The following is a 24350-nucleotide window of genomic DNA, read 5'->3' on the forward strand; positions in this document are numbered from 1 at the left end:
TATACCTTTATTTATGAAAAAAATCAAAAAAAATAGATTTAATTTTAATGCATAACACTATTATGAAAATGAAAAAGAAAAAAAATCAAATAAATGCATTAAAGCCTGATCTAGTCCTCAACCAAACCAAACTAAATTAAAAATAAAATCAAATTAAACTAAACTTTATAAAAATTGATCAGGTCTCAATTCTGAATAAACCAAAATGATTTAGTTTGATTTGATTTTTGTCCAAAATCAAACTAAATTGAGTCTTTGAACACCTTTACTCAAGACAATATTGTATCAAATTAGCAAACCTTAAGGGTGAAATTGCACTATAAAATACTTTTAGACTCTGAGGTGCATTTGACTGAAAATTTCAAAGTTGGATTAGCACCATAACCCTTTAAATTTTAGTACAATTCAAACCTCGAAGGTGTTGCGGAGTATAAGAAACACTTTGTAATTGCCAGGTCAGCACCCTCCATCCACGCTTTAACAAAATGAAAATTAAGCAAAATTGACAAAAAGAGAAAACAAAGGAAAATATTAAACTACTTGAAAATTAAAAATTTACTTTCGCTCATATTAAGATAGGTGGATGTTTCTTTTGGTTAAAAAATACGCGTATGTTTTATCTAGAACACTATATCTTTTAATCAATTGTTATTGTTATTATTGATTTAAAATTTAAAATCCACTTATCCTAATTTTTTTTTGGGTTTTTTTATCGGAAACTTATCCTAATTCTATTTACGCTTATGTTTCATCTATAGTCCCTTTTTTTTATTAGAAATTTATCCTAATTCTATTTACGCGTATGTTTCATCTATAACACTATATCTTTTATTCAATTGTTATGGTTATTGTTATTTATTAATTTAAAATCCACTTATCTTTTTTTTTTTCCTTGTTTTTTATCAGAAACTTATTCTAATTATATTCTTTTATCCTATTTCCATTAGGAAAAAAAAAAAAAACGGTCTATATAAGTTAACGTAATTACTTCAGTTCTCCCACGTTACGAAAAATCGAACTTTCTTCTCAAGTTTTCCTTTTCAGGTTCCGCAACAATTCGCTCACCACGACACACCACCGATTCCTACCTCGGGTTATTTTGGCTGCTCCTTCTACCTCCCGCACTCTCTCTCTTTCTGTCTCTCGGTGGTTTCGCTCTAATCGACGTCATAGCCTTCAGCATTTGGAGTCGAAGCCATGAATATCTTCAGGCTTGCCGGGGACATGACCCATCTGCTCAGCATTTTGGTGCTGTTGCTCAAAATCTACGCAACTAAATCATGCGCAGGTAACTCTCCCCCCCTCCCAAGTCCTACACTTTGATCTACCCCTTGGTTTTTACCTCCACGGTAATCGTCTCAAGAATTGAAGTAACTGAGCCTATATCGAGAACTTCGTATACAACTTTTTGCCGCTCTCTTGATTGTTGTACCGGCAAATTAAGTGTGGAAGCAACGGTTTTTAATGTCAATACATACTATTTCTTAGTAGTTTTTGACCTTTTTGCAGTTTAGTGACTTTCTGTCGGAAATTTTGGATGCATAGTTCTAGTAGATTTTTGAGTCGTGGGCAAATAGGGGTAAACAAAAGAGCGAAAATTGGGGGTTTAATTCTTTCCACCTTATAGCGGCTGAGTTTGAAAACAAAGAACCAGAAATAATAATGCATTAATTGGGTTTTGAACAAGTTTGCTGATTTAGGGAAATTTTTTTGTTGTGTACTTTTAACTGCAGGGATTTCTCTTAAAACCCAGGAGCTCTATGCAGTTGTATTTCTGGCTCGTTACTTGGATCTGTTCACAGATTTCATCTCAGTTTATAACACTATCATGAAGATTGTCTTTATCGCAAGCTCTTTAGCGATCGTGTGGTGCATGCGAATGCACCCAGTGGTTAAGAGAAGTTATGATAAAGAACTCGACACTTTCCGCCATTATTTTCTTATTCTGGCGAGCTTTGTCTTGGCGCTTGTGTTGCATGAGAAGTTCACATTCCAAGAGGTATCTGATTGTTGACTTCCCTCTATTTTATTCAATACGTTTTATAGCCTTTATGCTGTATCCTAATAATTGTTGATATGTATGTTTCTCAAATTTCTGCTACGTGATAGAGAGTTTGATGCTAAATATAATTTCTTTGCATGCTTTGGCATTTTGATTATGCTTTGTGTCTGTAGTACTGAAAGATGAATGCTTTGACATTTCGATAAAATGGTTCTTTAATTATTTACTTCTTATTGTATTTCTGTTTTTCTTACTACTCATTTTATATTTCTGCAAACATCTTACTTCCATGATGATTAATGCTACTTTTCAACATGTCTCCAAACATCTTATTTTGTTCCGGTGGCTGCAGTTGCAACAAACATTTTTGCTGTTCCATTGTGACCACTAGGAATTTGGAAATCTAGTATTCCTCCTAAACCAATTTGTGACAATTTGTTGTCACATGCACTTTCGTTTTGGTGCCATAGATACTTATTTTCTCAAAATTCCTTTTTCCTACTGGGTATTAAAATGCTATTAATCCTTTTCCTTTTACCCTTTCCCTTTGCCCTTGTTGATAATTTTCTGTGTCATGGTGCCTGATTATTTTGATCCTTTACTGCATGGTTAAAGCTTCAACTTTTTTGCTTTGACCTCAAAACTTGGACGGAAGAATTTGAAAATTTGGATCATTGTAGTGCTTTTTCCCTGTAAATCTTATTCTCAGTTTCTCACTCTCTTGAAGCAGTGATAAATTCTTTCCTAAGAAATTTATTTGCAAACTCAGAACCCCTTCAAGGCCACGTTTTACCTGACAATACTACTCAATAATATTAGTATTATTGATATGCTGATTCATACATAATAACACTTAATCTCCTTAAAGGGGTTGGATATGTTGCTTTAATTCATAAGCATCTGTTACTTACAGCAGTAAGTTATATTTGCTTTTGGCATGTTACAGTGTTTGGTGAAATTTGAATATCTCATATTTGTATAGCATTTTCCAATAATTAAGTTCGAAGGCTTTGGCACAAGAGGTCAAAGTTTTATAATAGTGGGTTTCATGTATGTTGTTTTTTAGTGTCCTTGATTGGAATTAAGTGCTCAGGTTTTTGAAGGAAAATCTATTTCACTAGTCATGTTTTGGTTTTAGTCTGCTTATCTTTTTTATTATCTTTGGTTCTCTGTGGTGTTCTGTAACTGGTCATTTCAGAGCATCCTTGGTCGATTTATAAAGGAATTGTAGAGCTCATAGTACTAAAACTTTCTTGGCAGTGGTTATGCTTTGTTTCTTTTGGTTGCTGGCTTTCATATTTGTTTTGTTAGAAGAGCAATAATCTTAAAAGTTAAAACTGGATCAACGTGACCAGTCAGTTTAACGCTGTTGTGATGTGAAACGGGGTGGGGAAAAAGGGAAGAGAGAGAATGAGAAAGGAGGGGGAAGGCCAAACTCCTTGGAGACTCTATTCAATAATAATCAAAAGTTGAATATAACTGAAGAACCTTAGGGGCTATTCATAGAGTCTTATAAATATGAAAATAATAAAAATCAAATCTTAATCTAATCCTAAAAGATAACAAGGATAATCTAGATTTATATATCTAGGTATCCTATTTTATTGAAAATAAATAAAATCTAAAATAATTCTAAGAAAGATACTGATAAGAAAATCCTAAATAATCTGTAGATTTTCTAAATATTCTTATTTAAATGATCCTAATAAAATAATCCTAAATATCTAAAATAAACTAATTACATCTATATTCTATCATGGTATTAATTCACATCGGTCTAAACTAGAAGCCAGTGAACCCACTGTTCTGTCCAAACTAGTTAATTGAGGTGGTTTGCAGGGTTGACTGGGTTTCTATTTGATGATGTGGCAGTTTCTCAAGCTGCCGCATCATTAGCTTCACATGAAACTTGCACAAAATGCCTTAGGGAAGATTCAAACCCAGACCTCCATAGTTTATAGGAGGAGAGGTGCTCCCATTGGTCTAGAGCTCCTCTTCTAAATAATCTTTTATAATTTGTTTATGATACCTCTGCATTCCTTTTTATTTACTTTAACCTTTAAGATTTTAAGATTGCCAACACTTGTTTCAAGAAGAGAGATGAGCATCTCATCACCTACAAAAGTGGAACCTCAAGGTCGCAGATTGATTTTCTTTTGGTTAGGAACACAGATAGAAAACTTTGTAAAAATTGTAAGGTGATCCCTGGAGATGCTGTAACGACACAACATAGGGTCCTAGTCCTTGATGTGTGTATTATGAGTAAAATCCAAAAACGTCGACAAGTAGTAACACCAAGGATTAGGTGGTGGCAATTAAAAGGTGAGAAGCAAGATATTTTCAAGCGAAATCTTTTGGATAAAGGAATTTGGGATTCTCAGGGAAGTGCTAACATCATATGGGAGGATATGGCTAAAAAGATACGGGAGGTTGCAAAAGTAGTTTTGGGAGAATCGAAAGGTCCTGGTCCGAGAGATAAGGAGTCTTGGTGGTGGAATAATAGTGTACAGGACAAAATCAAGTATAAGAAGAACTGTTTTAAAGCCATACATTTGTGTAACAATGAGGAAAATTGGGAGAGGTACCGTATGGCTAAGAAGGAAACTAAGAGAGCTGTGGGTGAAGCTCGTTCTAAAGCTTTTGAAGAATTTTATAAGAACCTTGAGACGAAGGAAGGAGAGCAAAATATTTATAAGATTGCCAAGAGTAGGGAAAGAAAATCAAGAGATCTAGAACAGGTAAGGTGTATTAAGGATGAAGAGGGAAGAATTTTAGTTACAGATGATGAAATTAAAAATAGATGGGAGACTTATTTTTCTAAACTTTTCAATGATGGAGAGGATTCATCTAGTAACTTGGAGGATTTAGTAACTGGTGAAGGAGAACAAAATTTGTCATTCTATCGAAAAATACGTGATAAGGAGGTAAAGGAAGCTCTTAAGAAAATGGCAAATGGTAGAGCTAACGGACCTGATTGTATATCTATCGAAGCGTGGAAATGTTTAGGTGAAGAAGGGGTGAGATGGTTAACTAAGTTATTTAATGTGATTTTACGGTCCAAGAAAATGCCTGATGAGTGGAGGAGAAGTACATTAATTCCTATTTATAAAAATAAAGGAGATATTCAGAATTGTACTAACTATAGAGGGATTAAACTCATGAGCCACACAATGAAATTGTGGGAGAAAGTAATTGAGCACAGGTTGAGATTGGAGACAAGTATTTCTGAGAATCAATTTGGTTTTATGCCAGGTAGATCAACTACAGAGGCGATTTATCTACTAAGGGGATTAATGGAAAAGTATCGTTGTAAAGATAAAGATCTACACATGGTTTTTATTGATTTGGAAAAAGCTTATGACCGTATACCAAGAGAAGTGCTTTGGAAAGCGTTGGAAAAAAAGGGAGTACGGATTGCTTATATTAAAGCCATACAAGATATGTATGAGGGGGTAAAAACTAGTATAAGAACGCCTAGTGGTCAAACAAAGGATTTTCCTATAAAGATTGGGCTACATCAGGGATCATCTCTGAGTCCTTATTTGTTCAACTTGATTTTAAATGTTTTGACGGAACATATTCAAGAGGAAATCCCGAAATGTATGCTCTTCGCGGATGATATAGTTCTTATAGCAGAGACAAGAGAAGAAGTTAATTGCAAACTTGAGTTATGGAGGAGGACATTGGAGTCGAAAGGTTTTCGTCTGAGTAGAAGTAAGACGGAATATTTATATTGTAAATTTGATAAAGGACTATTCGAAAATAATTTGGAAGTGAAATTGGGAGATCAAATTATACCTCAAGTGGAAAAGTTTAGATATTTGGGAGCCATTATCCAAAATGATGGCGAAATCAGTGGAGATATTTCACATAGAATTCAAGCTGGGTGGTTTAATTGGAGAAAAGCTAAAGGAGTTATTTGTGACCGTAAGGTGCCTAATAAACTTAAAGGAAAGTTTTATCGTACTGCTATCAGACCGGCAATGTTATATAGTAGTGAATGCTGGGCTCTAACGGGACAGCAAGAGCATAAAGTTGGAGTAGCAGAGATGAGAATGTTACGATGGATGTGCGGACATACACGTAAAGATAAAATTCGAAATGAGCACATACGTGAAAAAGTGAGGGTGGCACCTATTGAGGAAAAAATGGTAGAAAATCGGTTGAGATGGTTTGGGCATGTACAAAGAAGACCAAGGGAGGCACCAGTGAGAAGAGTGGAACATATAACTTTGAGTCCGATTAAGAGAGGTAGAGGAAGGCCTAAGAGAACACTCTTGGAAGTTGTTGAACGTGATCTCTTAATTAATAATATTTCTAAAAGCTTAATAAATGATAGAGCACAATGGCGTCTTGCAATCCATGTAGCCGACCCCACCTAGTGGGATAAAGGCTTGTTGTTGTTGTTGTTGTAATGTTTTTGGTCCTGAGGATGGCTGTATGTTGCATGATTCTACATTTCGAAAATTTTTGCGGAACTTTTCTGATAGTATGATAAGAATTGATATATGAGTAGCTGACTAGCTGTGAAAGGCAGAAAGCCATAAACTAATGAGAGGTCGGCCATTATAATCATAGTATCTGATAACAGCACTGGGAATACAATAGTTACTTCATTAAAGAATCTTCTGCGTAATTGCTCTCTATTATTTGTCCAGTTTGGTATTGAAAACTTGCTTGATTCCATGAGTCCTTTTAGTCTATAAACACAATGCTTGTCCTTTTTTTATTTATTCTTGACATGAACGGTTTAGTTTGTATTTCCTGGAAGCTTTGTAAAATCATGAATATGCATATTAACTTTGATGTAAATCTACTGCAGATTTTGTGGGCATTTTCAATATACTTGGAGGCAGTTGCAATACTACCCCAGTTGGTTTTGTTGCAACGAAGTGGCAATGTGGACAATTTGACTGGCCAATATGTATTCTTTCTTGGGTATGTGCTTTCTTTTGTTGATATTATTTTCTCATCTAAGATCCTTCAAACAATATTAAACTTTCTTTGGTCTGCTGATCATTAGTTGATAATGTTTTGACCTGTTGGGAAATCTTTTAAAGGTGACAGTGCATCAAAACAAAATTGTACTTGCTAGATATGTAATGGAATATACCTCTACTAAAATTGACAACGATTCACCTACACTGTCACAGATTTTCCAGCTTTACCAAATTCTTACTTCTTTTTTATTGGGCTGGTTTAAAAGTTTCTGCGCATGTATTTTCTATCTTGACTCTAGTTTTTGATATGATATCTCAATACTTGCATGATTACGGCCAGTATCAGTAGATTTATGGAGATTTGTCAAACTAAAGATCTCATATTATAATTGCTGATTATGAAACTGCAGGGCATATCGGGCATTTTACATTATGAATTGGATATACCGATATCTGACTGAGCCGCGCTTTAGTCGATGGATTGGTAAGAAATGCTTTGGAATTTAAATAAGAATTTCTTTTACACTCTAGTAAAGACTCTTTAACTTATTTCCTGTTGTTTCAGCTTGCTTCTCCGGTATTGTTCAGACGGCCCTATATGCAGATTTCTTCTATTACTACTTCATCAGGTAAAGAAAATTTTTCTGTTAAATGCTTTGCAATTAAAATTTTCCTTATTGATGTATCAGATGAGTTACATCAGTTTTGTTTTTTTCCAGCTGGAAGAACAATTCAAAACTAAAGCTTCCTGCTTGAGCAAACCCATAATTGTTTTGGAATGAAAGTCGCTACTGGATTCTAATGGCGCGGGATATGGTTTGATGTTAGTGACTTGCAGAGAGGAACACGAGTGGCACCCCAATTCATCAGTAGGGATAATTGGGTTTTAACTTTAAAAGAATATTCCATTATCATTGGTAATTTAGGATGAGGTTGAGACAAATGTTTATATATTGAAGATAGTTTTTTTTTCGGAGTTTCATGTCTTCATTGCACATCAGTGTAGTTAGTGGGGCAAAGTTGCTATATTGGTTATATTATAAAGTTTTTTCTTTGGAAAATGAAAATATTCGGTCAGATTTCTCTCTTTCGTTCTTAACCCCTTTTGAGTTAATTAGTTTTATTTGTACCTTTCATCAAGAAAAATTGACTATTTAATAATCTGCAGTTCCCATATTAAAGAAGGAAAAAAAAAAAAATCTGCATTGCATTAAGTCAATCTTTCAGACTAGCAGATTCATTGGGTTAACTGGCTAACATCCAAAAGAAATAGAGTTATTATTACTACTTTTTTTTTTAAGTTGATTTCTAGATATTGATTCTAGAAGAAAACTAGACTTGCGGCTAGAGGTAGATTTCTAGAGATATAGCTTGTTTATATAAAATGGATTAAAGGGGCGAAATTGCCCTTTTATCCGAAAATATTTTTTTTAAAAATGTTTTCTTTTAGAATTTGTTGCTCATTTAAATATGAACAACTTTTTTTTTTTCTAGTTTACTTTTATTTTTCGGGATAAACTTATCATAGTTTATCTTGTAGATATTAAAAGACTATAAACAATGTTTATTTTTCAATTTTTTATTCTTGTACATATTTAATATATAAATAACTTATTTTGGACGTGTAATTACTAAAAAGTACATTAGTTTTATAATATTGAAAAAATATACTTATTTTTTTTTTGCAAGCAATTCACCTTTTATTATTTGTTCTTGATATTTTCTTTGGGTAAAAGGTTGATCTTATTAAAATTAAATTTTTCTCTGTGAAATTGTGAGGTCACCATTAGTAATGACAGTCTCACAGCTTTAAAAGGGACATGACAATACTCCTAGGTATCTCAGCATACTGAATAGAACACAAATAGATTTTTATAAGAAAAACAAAAAACAAAAAATAAAGATTTACTCATTGTGTATTTTCAAATTTGCCATGAAAATGTGTAAAATAAAGTTCAGTTAGAATTATTTCTCAAGTTCATACCCCAAGTGTACAACAACGATTAAATTATTTGCCTAAAAGAGGTGCATGCAAATGCTAACTAAATTATTTTGGGTCAACGATCTGGAATTTCATAAATCAAGCAAAAAATAATAAATTATTTGTTTGTTAACAAGCAGTAGTCTTAGTAAAAGGGATTAGGACCACTTAAGCAAAGGTTCTTGAATTTGAATTTGTGTAATACGAAAAAATAAAAAGTCTTTGAGAAAGCTATCTTTAATTAAACTTATAATACTGAAATCTAATAAATAGTTGTATAAAAAATATATCTTTGTTTTAAACATTAAAAGAATACAATATTGAAAAGTTCAGTATATTGAATTCTGCGACTCTATGCTTCTTTCTTTTTCCTTTTTAATGTCTATTTTTAATTAATATTTAATAATTTTAGATTTATTAATATTTTTAATATTAAAAAATGTTTTGTGCATGGTTGTTGCGTTAGAAACTCAGATTTTATAATTATAATAGAGGTAAGGATCATTTTAACCCCTTAACTCAAATATTTTATAATAAAAAAATATTAAAAAATGTAATATAAAATTTACTGATGATTAATTAATGGTGAGAAAATGATCACAGGGTGACAAAGGATGAAATATTTAAGTTGAGAAATATAATTGATTCATAATTGAGTTTAAAGTCTTCAGTAACCTTTCGGGTTAAGATGAGGGATAAAAATGACCTTTAACCCATAATCTCTTGTTTACATGCCAGCTTTAAATATATATATATATATATATTAAGAGAATTATGTTAAAGTCTCATATAAAAAAATTAATTACCACAGTACTCTTTAACAACTAAACTAATATCATTGATAACACAATGTGTATGACTCATTGACAACATAAATACATCATGACTTTAGTTTAGTCATTAATAAATATTGTAATAATTAATTTTTTGTGTGTGTGGGATTTATACATAATTCTCCCATTTTTCTTAATTAGTTTTGGTGTACATGTACACGTATACAACACCTATTGTGTATAACAATCTTACGCTTGTTAATGAAAAGGTGAAGCAGGATTAAGTATACGATGGAATAATTTATCACCAAAAAAAAAAAACTATAAAACTTACATGCAATGAAACTTCACTTTGAAATATTTTGTTTCCAAACAAATGTGAGCCCCAATGTGCTTGAATATTCATCATGAGTCCATGTCATAATGAGCAACAACAAGCATTTTCCGAAGATATGTGTATTATGTAATGATTTTTTCCTGATGAAAAACTTTTCGTGTTTAAAGAATTAATATTTAATTTTGGGTTTTATTGTCGCTCGTGCAAATAATGTATGATTATGATGGAATGAATCCTATCACACAATTGAAGGCATGGCATTTCAATCATCATGAGGTTCTTATAAAACCTTCGTGGGATAAAACATAAAGCTGCATGCCACCTCCACTCCCAAAAATCTGGCAAAAAAATTAAGAAAAAATAATTTTTTGGTATGTATAAGTTTACGTGAGTTTGGTTATTAGATCTCACCAGAGCTAGTGTATGCTTTCATGCTCAAAAATTTAAAAAGGTATCAGCAGTTGAATTTAAACCCATGACCTTTTGGATTATGTGCAAAATCCTTTACTAACTTTGACTAATCCTTGTTGATAAAAATAAATAAAAAATGAAAAATGAGCATTTGGCTCAATTAGTTGAACATTTGTACTAAAACTTTTTGTTAATTGTTTACAAATAGCAGAGAGTAGCCTTCTTTAAGGTATTATAACAATAAAATGTTTTTTTTTTTAAACCAAGTTTTCTAAGCACGTAGAAATACCAAACTCATAATCACTTACTTAAATAATAAAAATCTTACCACATATAACAATTTAAGTTGGTAAGTTTATATACTCTTGTATATAATATGAGTAGCTTCAACATTATTGAACAATGGTGTCAAAAGATTATATTATATTAATATTTTATAACTGCATATTGATTAATATATCAATAATATATACAATACAATTCGCATTAATTCGTATCATCATTGGTTGCACATCATGCTTGTCCTAATAATACGACTTAATATAAAATTTTATTGTATATATTGGTGAATTTATTACTAATTAAGTGTAAGATAAAAATATAATTAATTCTTTTGACAAGTTTATTTGTTTAAACACAATTATGTTGTTGGAAGAAAAAACATAATCATGGTCAAATTGTTTAGATCAAATACAACTGTATAGTATCAACATGTATTGGTTCTAAACTTCTAATAGAAAAGGCTATGGTTAGTTAAACATGAGATCTTGAATTGGCATTCATGTGAATACATAAATTGTCTTTAAAAATTATTTTTAATTGGATTTGATAATACTCAAATCTAACCCATATGTATGATCAAATAATCGACTCATCTTCATGACAAGTTCACAAAAAGATATGTTTTTTAAATTGACAAAAATTGCATACTTATTCTTAACATTTAATTTTCCAATCGTATACATAAAGTTCTTATGGTGGTAAGTTTTATGGCTGATTATCCTGCCAACATGGAGAAATATTTAAGTAGACTAGATAGTATATCATTTGTAATTTATCCAATTAAAATATTTTAAGTAATCTAAATAAAATTTTGTATCACATTTTTTAATTAATTTTATTTTTATAACAAAATGTACGTTTGATTTTTTTTTCTTTTTTTCTCTCTATTATTATTAATATTAGAATTAATTTAAATTTAATATTATCTAAATATTATATTTTTATTACACAGATTACAAATGATATGGTGCACTTGCTCTGCTTAAGTATTTTTTACCAAGATGATGTTTATAAATTACAAGATCAAAGTATAAATATAGTAATAAAATCATTTATGTTTATAAAACAAAATCAAAATGTAAAATATATATTGAGGAAGTTGTTCGAAAGTACCAAAACTAATTGTACATTCAATACCAAAAAGAGCTCGACCCCCTTAACTTTTTTTTTTTTGGGTAAAAAGGAGTTAAACGTTTTTTACCCTCGCTCGAGCTTGAAATATATTAATATTTGGTATTGATAATATTTAACTTCACCCAATTAGTAAATGTACAATGATATTAGGAAAGGAAATAATTGTTTTTCCCCTAGAAAATGAATACTAAACATAAGATCTATTTTCTATAACAATTAAAAGTCATTTGTATTGATATATTTACTACTGTCATGAATTATCAATTGAATGAATAAAATAATAAATTCAACAAATAACAAAGCTTTTTAAATTGAATGAATAAAATAATAAATTCAACAAGTAACAAAGCTTTTTAAATTGAATAGGTACCTATTTGAATTCTAAAAGTACATTTAAATCATTAAATGCTAACAACATATACAATCTTGTTGAGAAATTTTACTCTTAAACTTTTTCTAACCAAGAAAAAAATTTGTTGTAATGTAAAGTATAGCATTATCAGCTTGATATGTCCAAGATACTAAGTTTTAGAACTTAATTAATATGAGTGAATTATGTTAAATTTTTGTAGAGGTTGAAAAGTCTAATTTTTTTTATTGATAATTTTCATGTCATAAAAAATCATTGAGCAAGACTTCAAAAAAAAATGCATATTGGTTATTATATTTATAAAATTCAATATGAATATGTTGATGAAATATTATTCATGTATTGTTATATATATATATGTATAATTTTTCTTTCATTATTGTACATATTTTGTAATATCGGCCCTTTTAATTAAAACTTGTGGTTCTGCCCTGAAAATAATTATTATAACAAAAAGGAATAAAACTAATGTACTTGACTAGTTTGTGTGATTGAAAACAATAGCCAAGGAAGATAGCAATTAGAATTCAAATTAATTCTTAATAATAATCAAAATAAGAAATGACTTACGGTGATTATGCCCGGAACCAGAAGGGTTGTGGCTCAAATATTTGATTATTAATTGTATTATAAAAACAAAAAAAAAAAAAGTGGAAGTGCCTGACAGCGCATGCAGCCCCCGTGAACCAGGCTTCAAGAAGAGAGAGTTGTGCAGTGCTGCACAAAAAACTAGATGGCAAGGTACGTTGAATCGAACCGGTCATGATATTGAATCACAGGTTAGTGGTTCAATCGAGATTGAATCGAGGTTTGAATCGATGGCAAACCGGTCATAATTAAAATAATATAATTTAAATAAAAAGACATTAATTATAAAAACATTCAATCAAATCCAACTACTCAAAAGTCTAACAATAATAAAATACTATATTTTTAGACTTATCATACTCTGCCTCTAATTTTTCATTTTTTAACTTCAATTTTATTTTTTTTGTTATCTTATTTTCGAACTCAGAGCTCTGAAAAAATTAAAAACAAAAAAATAAAAAATGACGTCGTTTTAGGGGTAAAAGTCTGAAAAAATAATAACCCGGTTAACCCGATCAACCTACTGGGTTATCCGGGTTATACTGGGTTGAACTCGGGTTGACTGAGTTACACCGGTTCACTCCCTCACAGGGTTAAGAGTAAACCTAGACCGGATAAGGGATCGGGTCACCGGTTTTGGGTTGACCCGGCCAATCCAGTTCGATTTTCAATACTATGCTAGATGGGATTAGATTTTAATCTAATCCAAAATTTGATCTCTTTTATGAAATGATTGAGTTAGGTAACTTATAGTCTGGTTTGATCTAATGATAACTCAAAGATTAATAAAATCGGATTTGACTCATAGGATTGTGAGATTGATCGTGTTAGTTTAATACTCACTAAGTTTTTTTTTTCTTTACGAGAGACAATAATACATTTCAACTTAATAAATTTAATTAAAATAATTAAAAAATTTATAATTATAATAAATTCATAATAATTTTTAACAACAAAAAAAATATTTTAATTACATTCTAAGTAATATAGATTACTAAATTATTAGTCTACGTATGCCACTATGCAGGAACCATATTTATTAAACTATTATTAGCCTTAACTTATTATTATAAATAATTAATAAATTACTTATAATCATGTTAAACAAATTTAATAAGATTTAAATATTTAGTTTTTATCTAATTTACAGTTTGATTTTTTTAATTTTTTCAATCCTCAATCCTAAAAGAACTAATTTTTAATAGGATTGGATACAGCTTTCTCACGAATAGAATTGAAAAGCTTCTGCACAGCCCTAGAGTCTTGCTCGTGTTTGACGTTTGAGCCACAATGACAGTTTTGGCTGCGTCTCTTTCTCACGATTTCGCGCTAATTTCCGGCCTATTGCTTCCTCCCATCCTATCCTATTTTGCCTTCTTAATTCTTATCCTTCACAAATTAATAAATTCCGAATTACTCCCTCCCATTTTTTTGGGTAATATACTCCCTCCCATTTATAGGAGCTAATCAGAAAGATTTGGTTTATTCTTAAATATAAGATCTCAATATACTTTATCTTTTAAATGTATATATTTTTAAATTATCTTTATTAATTGCACATATTGTATGGGAGTTTTGCTGTAGTTTCTAATGTAAATAATTAAAGGGGATATTTTAGAAAAATAAACACATTTTTTTACAAATGACTAGTTCAATGATTTCTTTTAATCTTTGTAAATTAGTTATCTAGATCTTCTATTTAGAAGTAGAAGGAGAATTTGTTTTTATTAACATTTTGAGTTATAAAGCAGGGTTAATGAAATGAATCATCTAGTTATAAAATTTATATCATATATTGTGAAAGTAGATATTTCAAACGTGACACGTACACACAAAATAAAATGCAATAGATGTAATGTGAACGAAAGGAAAAAGTTGAAGTTGGTTTTCAACACTTTCTGCTGTAGCCAGCTGCTCATGCTTATCCTATCTACATGCTCATGGCCATCAATGCAACTTCTTGAAAAGCTCAACATATAATAATATTTACTAATTTCAGTTATTATTATTATTTACTTAATCATAAAATCACTTGTTTATTTTTTGACTTCTTATTTGTTGAGTTCACATTCCCGCTGGGAGTCCCCTGTCTAATTGGCATTTTATATAACAGAAGATATGAACAATCACGTGACCAAGGTCTTAATATCAATATTTAATATTATCAATATATCATATGAAAAAGTAAATGCACGATTGATAAATTATTTAGTGAGATAAAGGTCAAAATAGGGGGGGGGGATGAATTATTTACATAAATTTAGAGTTTAAGAAAATGTATTGTCAAGTTTTAAAAGTCATTGCATAATCGAAAATTAAAAGGATTTTGACCTTTGTTAATGCTGCAACTGCAACTATTGGGTAGTATTTCCTAAAGACTTAACGTTTGCTAGAGGAAAAGATTTAATAAAGTTAACATGTACTTCATTCAGTATAATTCCACAGAAAACCACCTATTGTCAGATACTTTCTTTAATTTTATTTATAAAATAAAATAAAATAATTTTTTATTATATTTATAAGTCACGTCATTAAATTTTTATAATAATTTTTTTTATCTTTCATTAAATATTGAGGAGAGAAAATATGTTAGTAAAGTATGTATACTTAATAGGGATAAATTTAAAAATTTATTAAATTTTAAAATAAAGTTAATGAGTTTTAAGATTTTTCTTGATACTGATAAAATATGTTGGAAGTAACTTATAAATAAGATCAAAGGAGTATTTTTAAAAAAAAATCAAAGATGATCTTATTATAAGAGATTGAATGATTATTTTTAACTATATATTTAAAAAGTAAATAATTATATAGATTGGCTAGGTCGCCAATTTTCGATGATCTATCCATGGGTGCAAATCTCTCATGGCATCTATTGTAACTTGATTGTAATAGTTTTTGTACAATTTTTTGCCATGATCTTTTTATTAAAAGAAAAGAGGTTGGTATAAATAAATGAAAAAAAATAATAATTAAGTCTCAAAATATTAAATTAATAAAGTTTAAGTTTCTATTTTTAAAAAATAAATTAAAAATATCAATTCAAATAATTATAAATTACGTTCAAAAATTTTAATTATAAATATATATTTAAATACTAAAAATAACTCTTGTAACAAAAAATTTTATTTATAACTATTTGAATTAATATTTATAATTTATTTTTTAAATTTTTTTATTAAAAATTTAATTATTATTAATTTAATCTTTTAAAATCTAATTGCCGCCCCCCTAAAATGAGCTGCGCCAAAGACGCGGATTTACAGAAATCGTGGAAGACAAGGGGGGTCCATGTATGATCATTTCTCCCGGCAACACTGCAACTATACATCCGCTGATACACACACATGCATGCATATATAATTATTAGGAAGAAAAAAATAATACTTTGGAGTTCGGATCAAATAAAAACAAAAACAAAAAAACAACAATTTCAGATCTTAAATTTGATTTGTTCAACTATAGACTTGAATCTTTTAATGATATTTAATTCTGAAAACTAAATTGAAAAACTTGAAAGCTGATCAATGGGGATGATTTTCACTTAAAGCAATATTTTATGTTCATTCTTCAATTTTTGAAAATGTCAAAAATTAAGTTGGAAAAATAATAAGCACAATTAAAAATGTTAAAGAATCAATATGAAAAATTGCTTAATTAAAAATTTTTAAGCAAGTTTCTAATTCTGACATTTATGTACAATTTCTATTTTGGTACAAGTTTATTTAAAATTTTTAATTTCTCTACAAATAAGAACATTTCGACCAATTCACTTAATGTTTTTTTATCCAAACTTAATTTTTTGAAATTGAACTACTAAATTCCACAATTGATATTTTGAAATCCTAGGATCTTAAAATATTAGCCTGCTTTTTATTTGGTTTGACGGCATTTACATTTATTATTATTTATTCTCAAAGAGCAGGATAAAGAAAAAATAGGAAAAGAAAAAGAAAAAGAAAAAGAAAAATCTTGGAGCAGATACGGAAGACTTCAGCTTCAAGTACTTGTCATGTCCTCCGCAGAAACCTCAACAAATCTTTTCCTTTCCCGCGCTTTATGCGCCCTTGCTCTGTACTGTTTGTTTTCCGTTTATTCTCCAACTTCCATGTAATATAAGAAATTCGTGTAATTAAAAGTGATAATAAAACTTTCATTTAAAAAAAAAAGGCTTTAGTCCTTCAAATTTATGTTAATTATTTATTAATTCTTAAAATTTAATTTTTGACTTGTATATTAATAGAAACCAGCCACACTTTCAAATATTATTTAAAAAATTGGTCTATATTTGTTGGGTGCAAGAATTTTTTTTAGGTTAGTAGGGCAATTTATCATTAATTTAATCATTTAAATTTAATTTAATTATTATTTTAGTCCTCATTATTTAAATATGAGATTACGTTGTTAAAATTAGCATGGATCATAATTCATAAATGTATATATATTTATTTTAGTGCAAACATTACAATTGAAATACTCACACACACACATTCATTTCGTTAAAAAATATAAAATATTTATAATCAAAATTTATTTTTAATAAATTAATTAATTATCTTTTAGCTAACATTATTTTTTATTTAATAAAGGGTTTCATTTAAAAAAATAAAATAATTGATTTATAACGAACATTTTTGAATAAGACAAATTACTTGTACATTGAAATATTAAAATTATCTTATATGTTTAACATTCAATTTCTTAAAAAGTCTTACATTTTTAATTGAAGGAGTGTATATATAGTTCTATATGAGGTCTATTATCTTTCTATCTCTTTAATTTTTCAATTGGGAGTTGGATAATTTTTTTTTGAAATTTAAATTGCTTGTATTTTTTTGCATCTAAACAATGAAAGGCTAAAGAATAACAAGCCAACTTTGATTTGATAATTTATTATGTTATCCAACAACCTTAGCTCTCTATGCCAAGGTCCACATTGATAGTGTTATAGTCAAACATTTGCGTCTGCTTTTCCCCCCATAATAATCATAATTAATAACACTCTCATTCACTGCTCAAAACACAAACTCTTTCCCATCTCAAGTCCATACACTTTCTTTCCCTTTCCTAGATTTTCCTTCCATTTTACTCTGATCGAATTCTTATGCTCCAAACGAACCTCTAATAATTCTCTTCCCAATGGAAACCATTAAACCCAAATCAGCAATCAAAAATCGCAGCAGCAGTAAATTAGCCAAGACATTCCACAAAGTCATCAGCTTCCGAGCTGCTGCGAAAATCATTGCTTCTTCTTCCTCCAACAATGGCATCTGCTTGCTCTCCTCACATCCCTTCGCCATTAAATCCCATCATTCTAGTGCCAAGCACGAAGAAGCCAAAGCTCGAAACAGAGCAATCATGGAGGCTCTCATTGCCAGGCTCTTCGCTGGTGTTACCGCCATTAAAGCTGCTTACGCAGAGCTTCAAATGGCTCAGAAACCCTACAATAATGAAGCCATTCAAGCAGCTGATCAAGCTGTGGTTGATGAGCTCAGAGCTATTTCGGAGCTCAAGAGGAAGTTCGTGAAGAAAGAGCTTGATATTTCTCCCCAGGTGACTCTGATGCTTGCTGAGATTCAGGAGCAGCAGAGCTTGATGAAGACCTATGAACTCACCATCAAGAAGCTCGAATCAGAAGTTGAACTCAAGGAATCTGAGAGTTCCTCGCTGAAGAAACAGCTAGATGAGTGTATCAGCTTCAATAAATCACTTGAAAAGAGGCTAAACTCAAGTGGGTCGCTGTCAATGTTCGATAATCTTCAACTTTCCAAGTTGAATCCGACCCATTTCGTTCAGTTTCTTGACCATACCTTGAGATCAATCCAGAGCTTTGTGAAGTTGATGATCAGAGAAATGGAATCTGCTCATTGGGATCTTCAAACAGCCGTGAAATTCATTCACCCCCATGCTGTTTTTGCCAAACCTAGTCACATATACTTCGCATTCGAATCATTCGTATGTTTGACAATGTTTGAAGGTTTCAATTTCCCGAACTTTACAGTTCCGAATGAGCCCAGTGAGAGAAAACTCCACAAGCATAACCAGAACCTCTACTTCGAGAAATTCAAAAAGCTCAAATCTTTGAACCCGAGACAATACCTGATCCAAAATCCAACCTCATCCTTCGCAAAATTCTTGAAATCCAAGTACATTCAACTTGTTCATGCCAAGATGGAGTGTTCCTTGTTTGGGAATTTGAACCAGAGGAAGCAAGTGAACTCTGGGGGGTTCCCAGATTCTGCTTTCTTCACTTTGTTCGCTGAGATGGCGAAGCGCGTGTGGGATCTGCATTTTCTGGCAATGTCGTTTGATGAAGAAGTGAGCATTTTTCAGGTGAAGAAGAACAGTAGATTCTCTGAGGTGTACATGGAATGTGTCGTCGCCGAATCGGAAACAGTTTCAGAGTCCGGGAGTGAAGAAGCTGGTGGCTCCAGTGGCGCCGGCGAGTTTCGGGTGGGTTTCACGATTGTGCCCGGTTTCAAGATGGATAAAACGGTGGTGCAGAGTCAGGTTTATCTGTCGCCGCCGGCGGGCTTACCGGCGACTTGATAACGTATTTGTATTTTTTAGGTTGAGCTGTATATGTATACGTTATATTATTATTGGGAATGGGAAGCAGAGGATCTCCACGAACTCTCAATTATTTCCCATTATAGTAATATACTTCGTATATGTTGTTTTGAGTATTAGCTTGAAAAGGCAATTGTTGGAATGTCTTTTCTTTTTCTTCCCTTCAAATTTCAATCAATTTTAAAGGCATTTGACAATGAGTTAGTAGTATGGCTTCAAATTAGAAACTAATTACTGTTTTTGGAACCGCTAACATGAATTATGGTGTTATAACGTAAATATAAAATATAAATATAAGATTGATATTAAGAGAGAGACATATGCAATACTTCTTCCGTTTTAAATTATAAAATATTTTTAAATAAAATCTCACATATTAATAAAACTCATTAAATACATTTTATAATTTTATTTTTTTAAGACAAAAATATAAATTTTTAAAAATATCTTTCATTTAATTCTTCATTAATAAAAGAATATTGAAGAGAGAGAATACATGGGAAGAATAATATTAAAAAAAATTATTAATGAAACCTTACTTTTATCAAAATGTTTTATATTTTAGAACACTGAATTTTTTCTAAAAGTGTCTTATAATTTGGAACGAGGAAGTATTTTAATATTTAAATTTAATTTGTTATAAATCTACGTGCAACTTGGAAGAGTGAAAATGACGAATTTTCTTTATATATATAATCCACTTATATGAAATCATGTTTGTTAGTCATTGATTGACATATACATACATGCATGCATAAAATTTATCAAGTAGTATCATTTTCAAATTATGGATATTATAATTTCTTCTATATCATTTTAGTATAATATAAGATATAAAATTTATTGCAAATTATAAGTTGTAGATAGTAAAATTTAAATCAAATTTCGCATAATGTATGGTGATCTTTGGTTAGATAGTTTTAATTATTCCTTCCAATAATTTATATTGGATATTTAAAAAAAAGAAATGGGTGCAAATTTGGAAAATTATTTCGTTGATTGATAAGATTAATAATTTAACTTCCTTTCCACAATTCAATTGAGGTGATTAAAGATAACTTGTATATAAAAAGAAAAAAAAATCGTAACATATCATACTCTTTACAAGCTATAACTATTGTGATTAGTCAATATTATATACTATTCATTCATGATAAATAAGACATGTTTAGCTTAGTTACATTAGTAGGGTTTAAATTTTGAATATTTTTTCACGATTTATTCTTAACTATTTGATCAAGTCTTGTGTGACAACAGATGGCAATACCTTAGAGCGCACTTAATTATATTATATTAAAGGGATGACGTAGAGAAACTTTGTCAAGGATGTTGGGTCCAATAAAGAGCTAGGCACCATATGTTTGAATTTAATGTGAAGCTTATTTGAAATTAGGGAATGATAAGATGTGGAGCATGAGGAGTGATCAATTGAATGGCCCCTGGGGAGGATGATGAAGTGTTAAAGTGGGGAAGTAAAAGACATAAATATGATTAGCAATGTGGAGCGTGCTTTCTTCCTTTCTTTGTTTTTTTATGTTATAGGGTCTATTGCTTTTAATGTTTTTCTTTCGCCGCCATTGATTATGATGTTCTTGGAGGGATACAATTAATAATCACCAACAATATTGTTTTTAGGGGATGAAAAAAAAAATCCTTAAAACATGCAAGTGGCAATTAATTATTGATAATTATTCTTTTTAAAATTGAGAAAAAATTACAAATACCAATAAAATTTAATAATGACACTTTTTAAATTTATTATTTTAAAATAAAAGTATAAATTTTCAAAAATTTTCTACCCTCTAATTATTACACTATAATCATTTTGATTATCTATTTTTACTTAGATAAAACGACATATTTGCCTCGGTGACTTTTATGCTTTGGGAAATGTTTTCATTGATTGGATTATTGACTAAAATGAAACAAAATAATAATTATTATTTTTTTAAATTTTGTTTATCAATCAAGTGTAAATATTAAAAATTAGAAATTATTATTTGTTACTCCCTCCGTTTAAAAATATAAATATTTTTAATCAAATTTTATTTTTCAATAAATTAGTTATCTACTTTCAAACTAACCATATCTTTTCATATTTACTCTTATTAATCACCCTATAATAAATATAAAGTCATTATTAATAGAGGCACTTTTGAAAAAAAGACAATGATTATATTTTGAAAGACTAAAAATGTCTTACATTTTTTAATATCTAACTCTTTAAAAAATATCTTATATTTTTAAATGGAGGGAGTATAAAATAATTATTCTTGTTGGTCTATTGATTAAAATGAAATAGAAAATGATTAATTCCTTTTTGCAAATTTGTGATTTATAAATAGAATAAAAAATGACTATTTTCTTTATGAAAATGACTACTTTAATTGATTGATTGATAAACAAATTTATAGAAAGAAAGTAGTTATTTTTTATTCAGTTTTGGTAAATAACTCAACCGAAGTAGTGATTTCCCAATGTATATTAGTCATTAAGGGCAAATATGTCATTTTGTCAAGAATTAAAATGTTAGACAAGTTTCTATGGACTAAATAATAAGTATATCATTTTACAGTGCTTAATTATCATTTACTCCCTCCGTTTAAAAATATAATGTATTTTTTGAGAAGTTGAATGTTAAAAAATATAATACATTTTTAATCTTATGAGGTGTAATCATTACTTTTTTTTAAAGTGTCCCTATTGATAATGACTTTATATTTATTGTAAGGTGTTTAATAGGATAAATATGGAAAGATAGGGTTAATTAAAAAGTAGTAATTATTTCATTGGGGGTGAGATTCGATTAAAAATGCTTTATATTTTTGTCAGAGAGAGTATATATTTTGGAGTGTTTTTTTGTTATTTTCTCATTTTTTTTACTTTTCATATTCATCCATTAATATAAGAGGAAATGGCACATAATTTATGCTTCCTCAATTTAAAAATATAAGAAATTTTTTTAGGTTAAATGTTAAAAAAATATAAGTTCTTTTTTATTTTTTAATGTATAATTAATAAATTTTGTTAAAAAATTACCATTAATAAAAAATTATTCAACCTTTTACTTCTAAGTGAGACATCCCATTAAATTAGGACAAACATGAAAAATTATGTTAATTTAAAAATAATTACCTAACTTATTGATTGTGTAATTTTGTTAATAAATGGAGGAGTATTTTTCTATTCCATATTATAAGATATTTTTTTAAAAAATATCATGTTAATATATATATATATATATATATATTTATATATAGTATTTTTGGTCTTTCAAAGTATAAATAATAAATTCTTTTCAAAAATATTCTTTATTAGAGGATGTAATTAATAATGTTTTCTAATTGAAACACTTATTAAACAAGAATCAATATGAAAAAGACATGTAATTTTAAAGACAATGAACTAATTGGTAGTGTAATTTAATTAAAAATATCTTATGAATACTAAATAGAGGGTTTAAAAGTTAAATCTAATGTAAAAAATTTTACTCAAAAATTACTTGCAAATTTCAATCTACATAATTGTAAATATAAAAGTTTCAATCCTAAGTCAGACAAAAAAATTTGATTACTCTCAATAATTTGCATCCGAGACTCATATTTGTGACCTTTTAGTCAGTACTGACAACTCATATTTCAACAAAAAAATTTTGATTCCTAATCGTTATTAAATTAAATTTTTGGGATCTCATCATTCTCCATTAATATAAAAAAAAATTAGATATGAATAATCTTTTATATAATTATTTCTTAAATATGTCCACATATTGGATAGTGGAGATTATTTACTGATGTTACGTATAAATACAATACGATATCATCTTCCAAAAGAGAAATTTGGGGTGATTTTCTTTTCTAAGTAAAGGGATTGAATAGGCTATTTTATTCTTAGCTTGATCCGTACTCCTAATGCAAACTTTTGGGGTAAATCCTACTACTAACAACTTACCACTTGAAAGAGAAAAATATTATGTCTAAAGACAAAAATTTGATAAAATTATGTTAAAAGATCTCAAGAATTATAATTAATTACTGCCACAAAACTTTTGGGATTTAATATAAAATTTTAGAAATTACGCCAATGTCTACAAAAATTATAATTTTTATAAAAATATTATTGTAATGATGCTTTAATTTGATGGAATTTTTTGTGGTTTAAAATTTATCATTTTTTTATTCATGGGATTAATTATAACGTTGAGGATACTTTAATGCAATATTTGTTGAGTTGGGGGCCTTAGATATAATTTCAACCGTTAGAAAAGCTAAGACTTCGATCATAGCTTTCATAAGGGAACGATCAATGTTGATTTCAATTTGTCATGAATGACCAAAGTAGATTCTACAAGGTACGAAAGTTGCCAAAAGAAAAACATGAATAAAGTAAGTTGGGATCTGGGAATGAGACAAGCTTGTTCTCTTTTGTGTTTCTTAAGATCTTAATGTTCAACATATCATTCAAATCACATTTATGTGCTGTTTAAGTGGCCCTCACACTTTAGGTAAAATATGATAAATGGTTCGTGTTACAAAGTTTATTGCCAATAAATATCAAACTTAGTGGAATGGACTATGATTGCTTAAATACCAAATTTGTATGAATATAAGAACTACAAAGTTTATTGAATTTGTATGAATGCAAGAAATGTCTTTTGATGAATTATCTTTAATTAGGTTTGACAATGCTTAAATTTAATTCAATTAGAGAGCTATATAAAAAAAATAGCAAAATTTATATTTATGATGATGACATTAATTGATATTACCCTATCCATTACTCTCTGTAAGAGAGACAATTTTTTTAATCATATTTATAAATCACATTATTAAATTTTTATCACAAACTTTTCTTTTTAAATTTTATTGAATGTTAAAGAGTGAAATATATTATTAAAGTATGTATATTTAATAAGAATAAAGTTAAAATTTGTTAAATTTTTAGACAATATTATGAGTTTTA

General features: G+C 29.2%; 2 protein-coding genes across 2 annotated transcripts; both read left to right on the forward strand.

The window, feature by feature from the left end:
* The first annotated feature begins 1018 nt into the window (after positions 1-1018).
* On the forward strand, positions 1019-8032 carry LOC129285416 (ER lumen protein-retaining receptor A). The gene is made up of 6 exons (XM_054921113.1): positions 1019-1288; positions 1734-1999; positions 6825-6940; positions 7353-7426; positions 7508-7571; positions 7662-8032. Exons 1-6 carry the CDS (start codon positions 1198-1200, stop codon positions 7696-7698), a joined length of 648 nt encoding a protein of 215 aa, XP_054777088.1. The 5' UTR covers positions 1019-1197; the 3' UTR covers positions 7699-8032.
* Positions 8033-17830: 9798 nt separating this feature from the next.
* LOC129286943 (protein GRAVITROPIC IN THE LIGHT 1-like) lies at positions 17831-19585 on the forward strand. Its single transcript, XM_054923050.1, has one exon. It carries the CDS (start codon positions 17958-17960, stop codon positions 19365-19367), a length of 1410 nt encoding a protein of 469 aa, XP_054779025.1. The 5' UTR covers positions 17831-17957; the 3' UTR covers positions 19368-19585.
* The last annotated feature ends 4765 nt before the right edge of the window (positions 19586-24350 follow it).

This window comes from Prosopis cineraria, unplaced genomic scaffold (assembly GCF_029017545.1).
Source record: "Prosopis cineraria cultivar Desert tree isolate PC_DT_omini unplaced genomic scaffold, ASM2901754v1 PC11, whole genome shotgun sequence".
NCBI lineage: Eukaryota > Viridiplantae > Streptophyta > Magnoliopsida > Fabales > Fabaceae > Prosopis > Prosopis cineraria.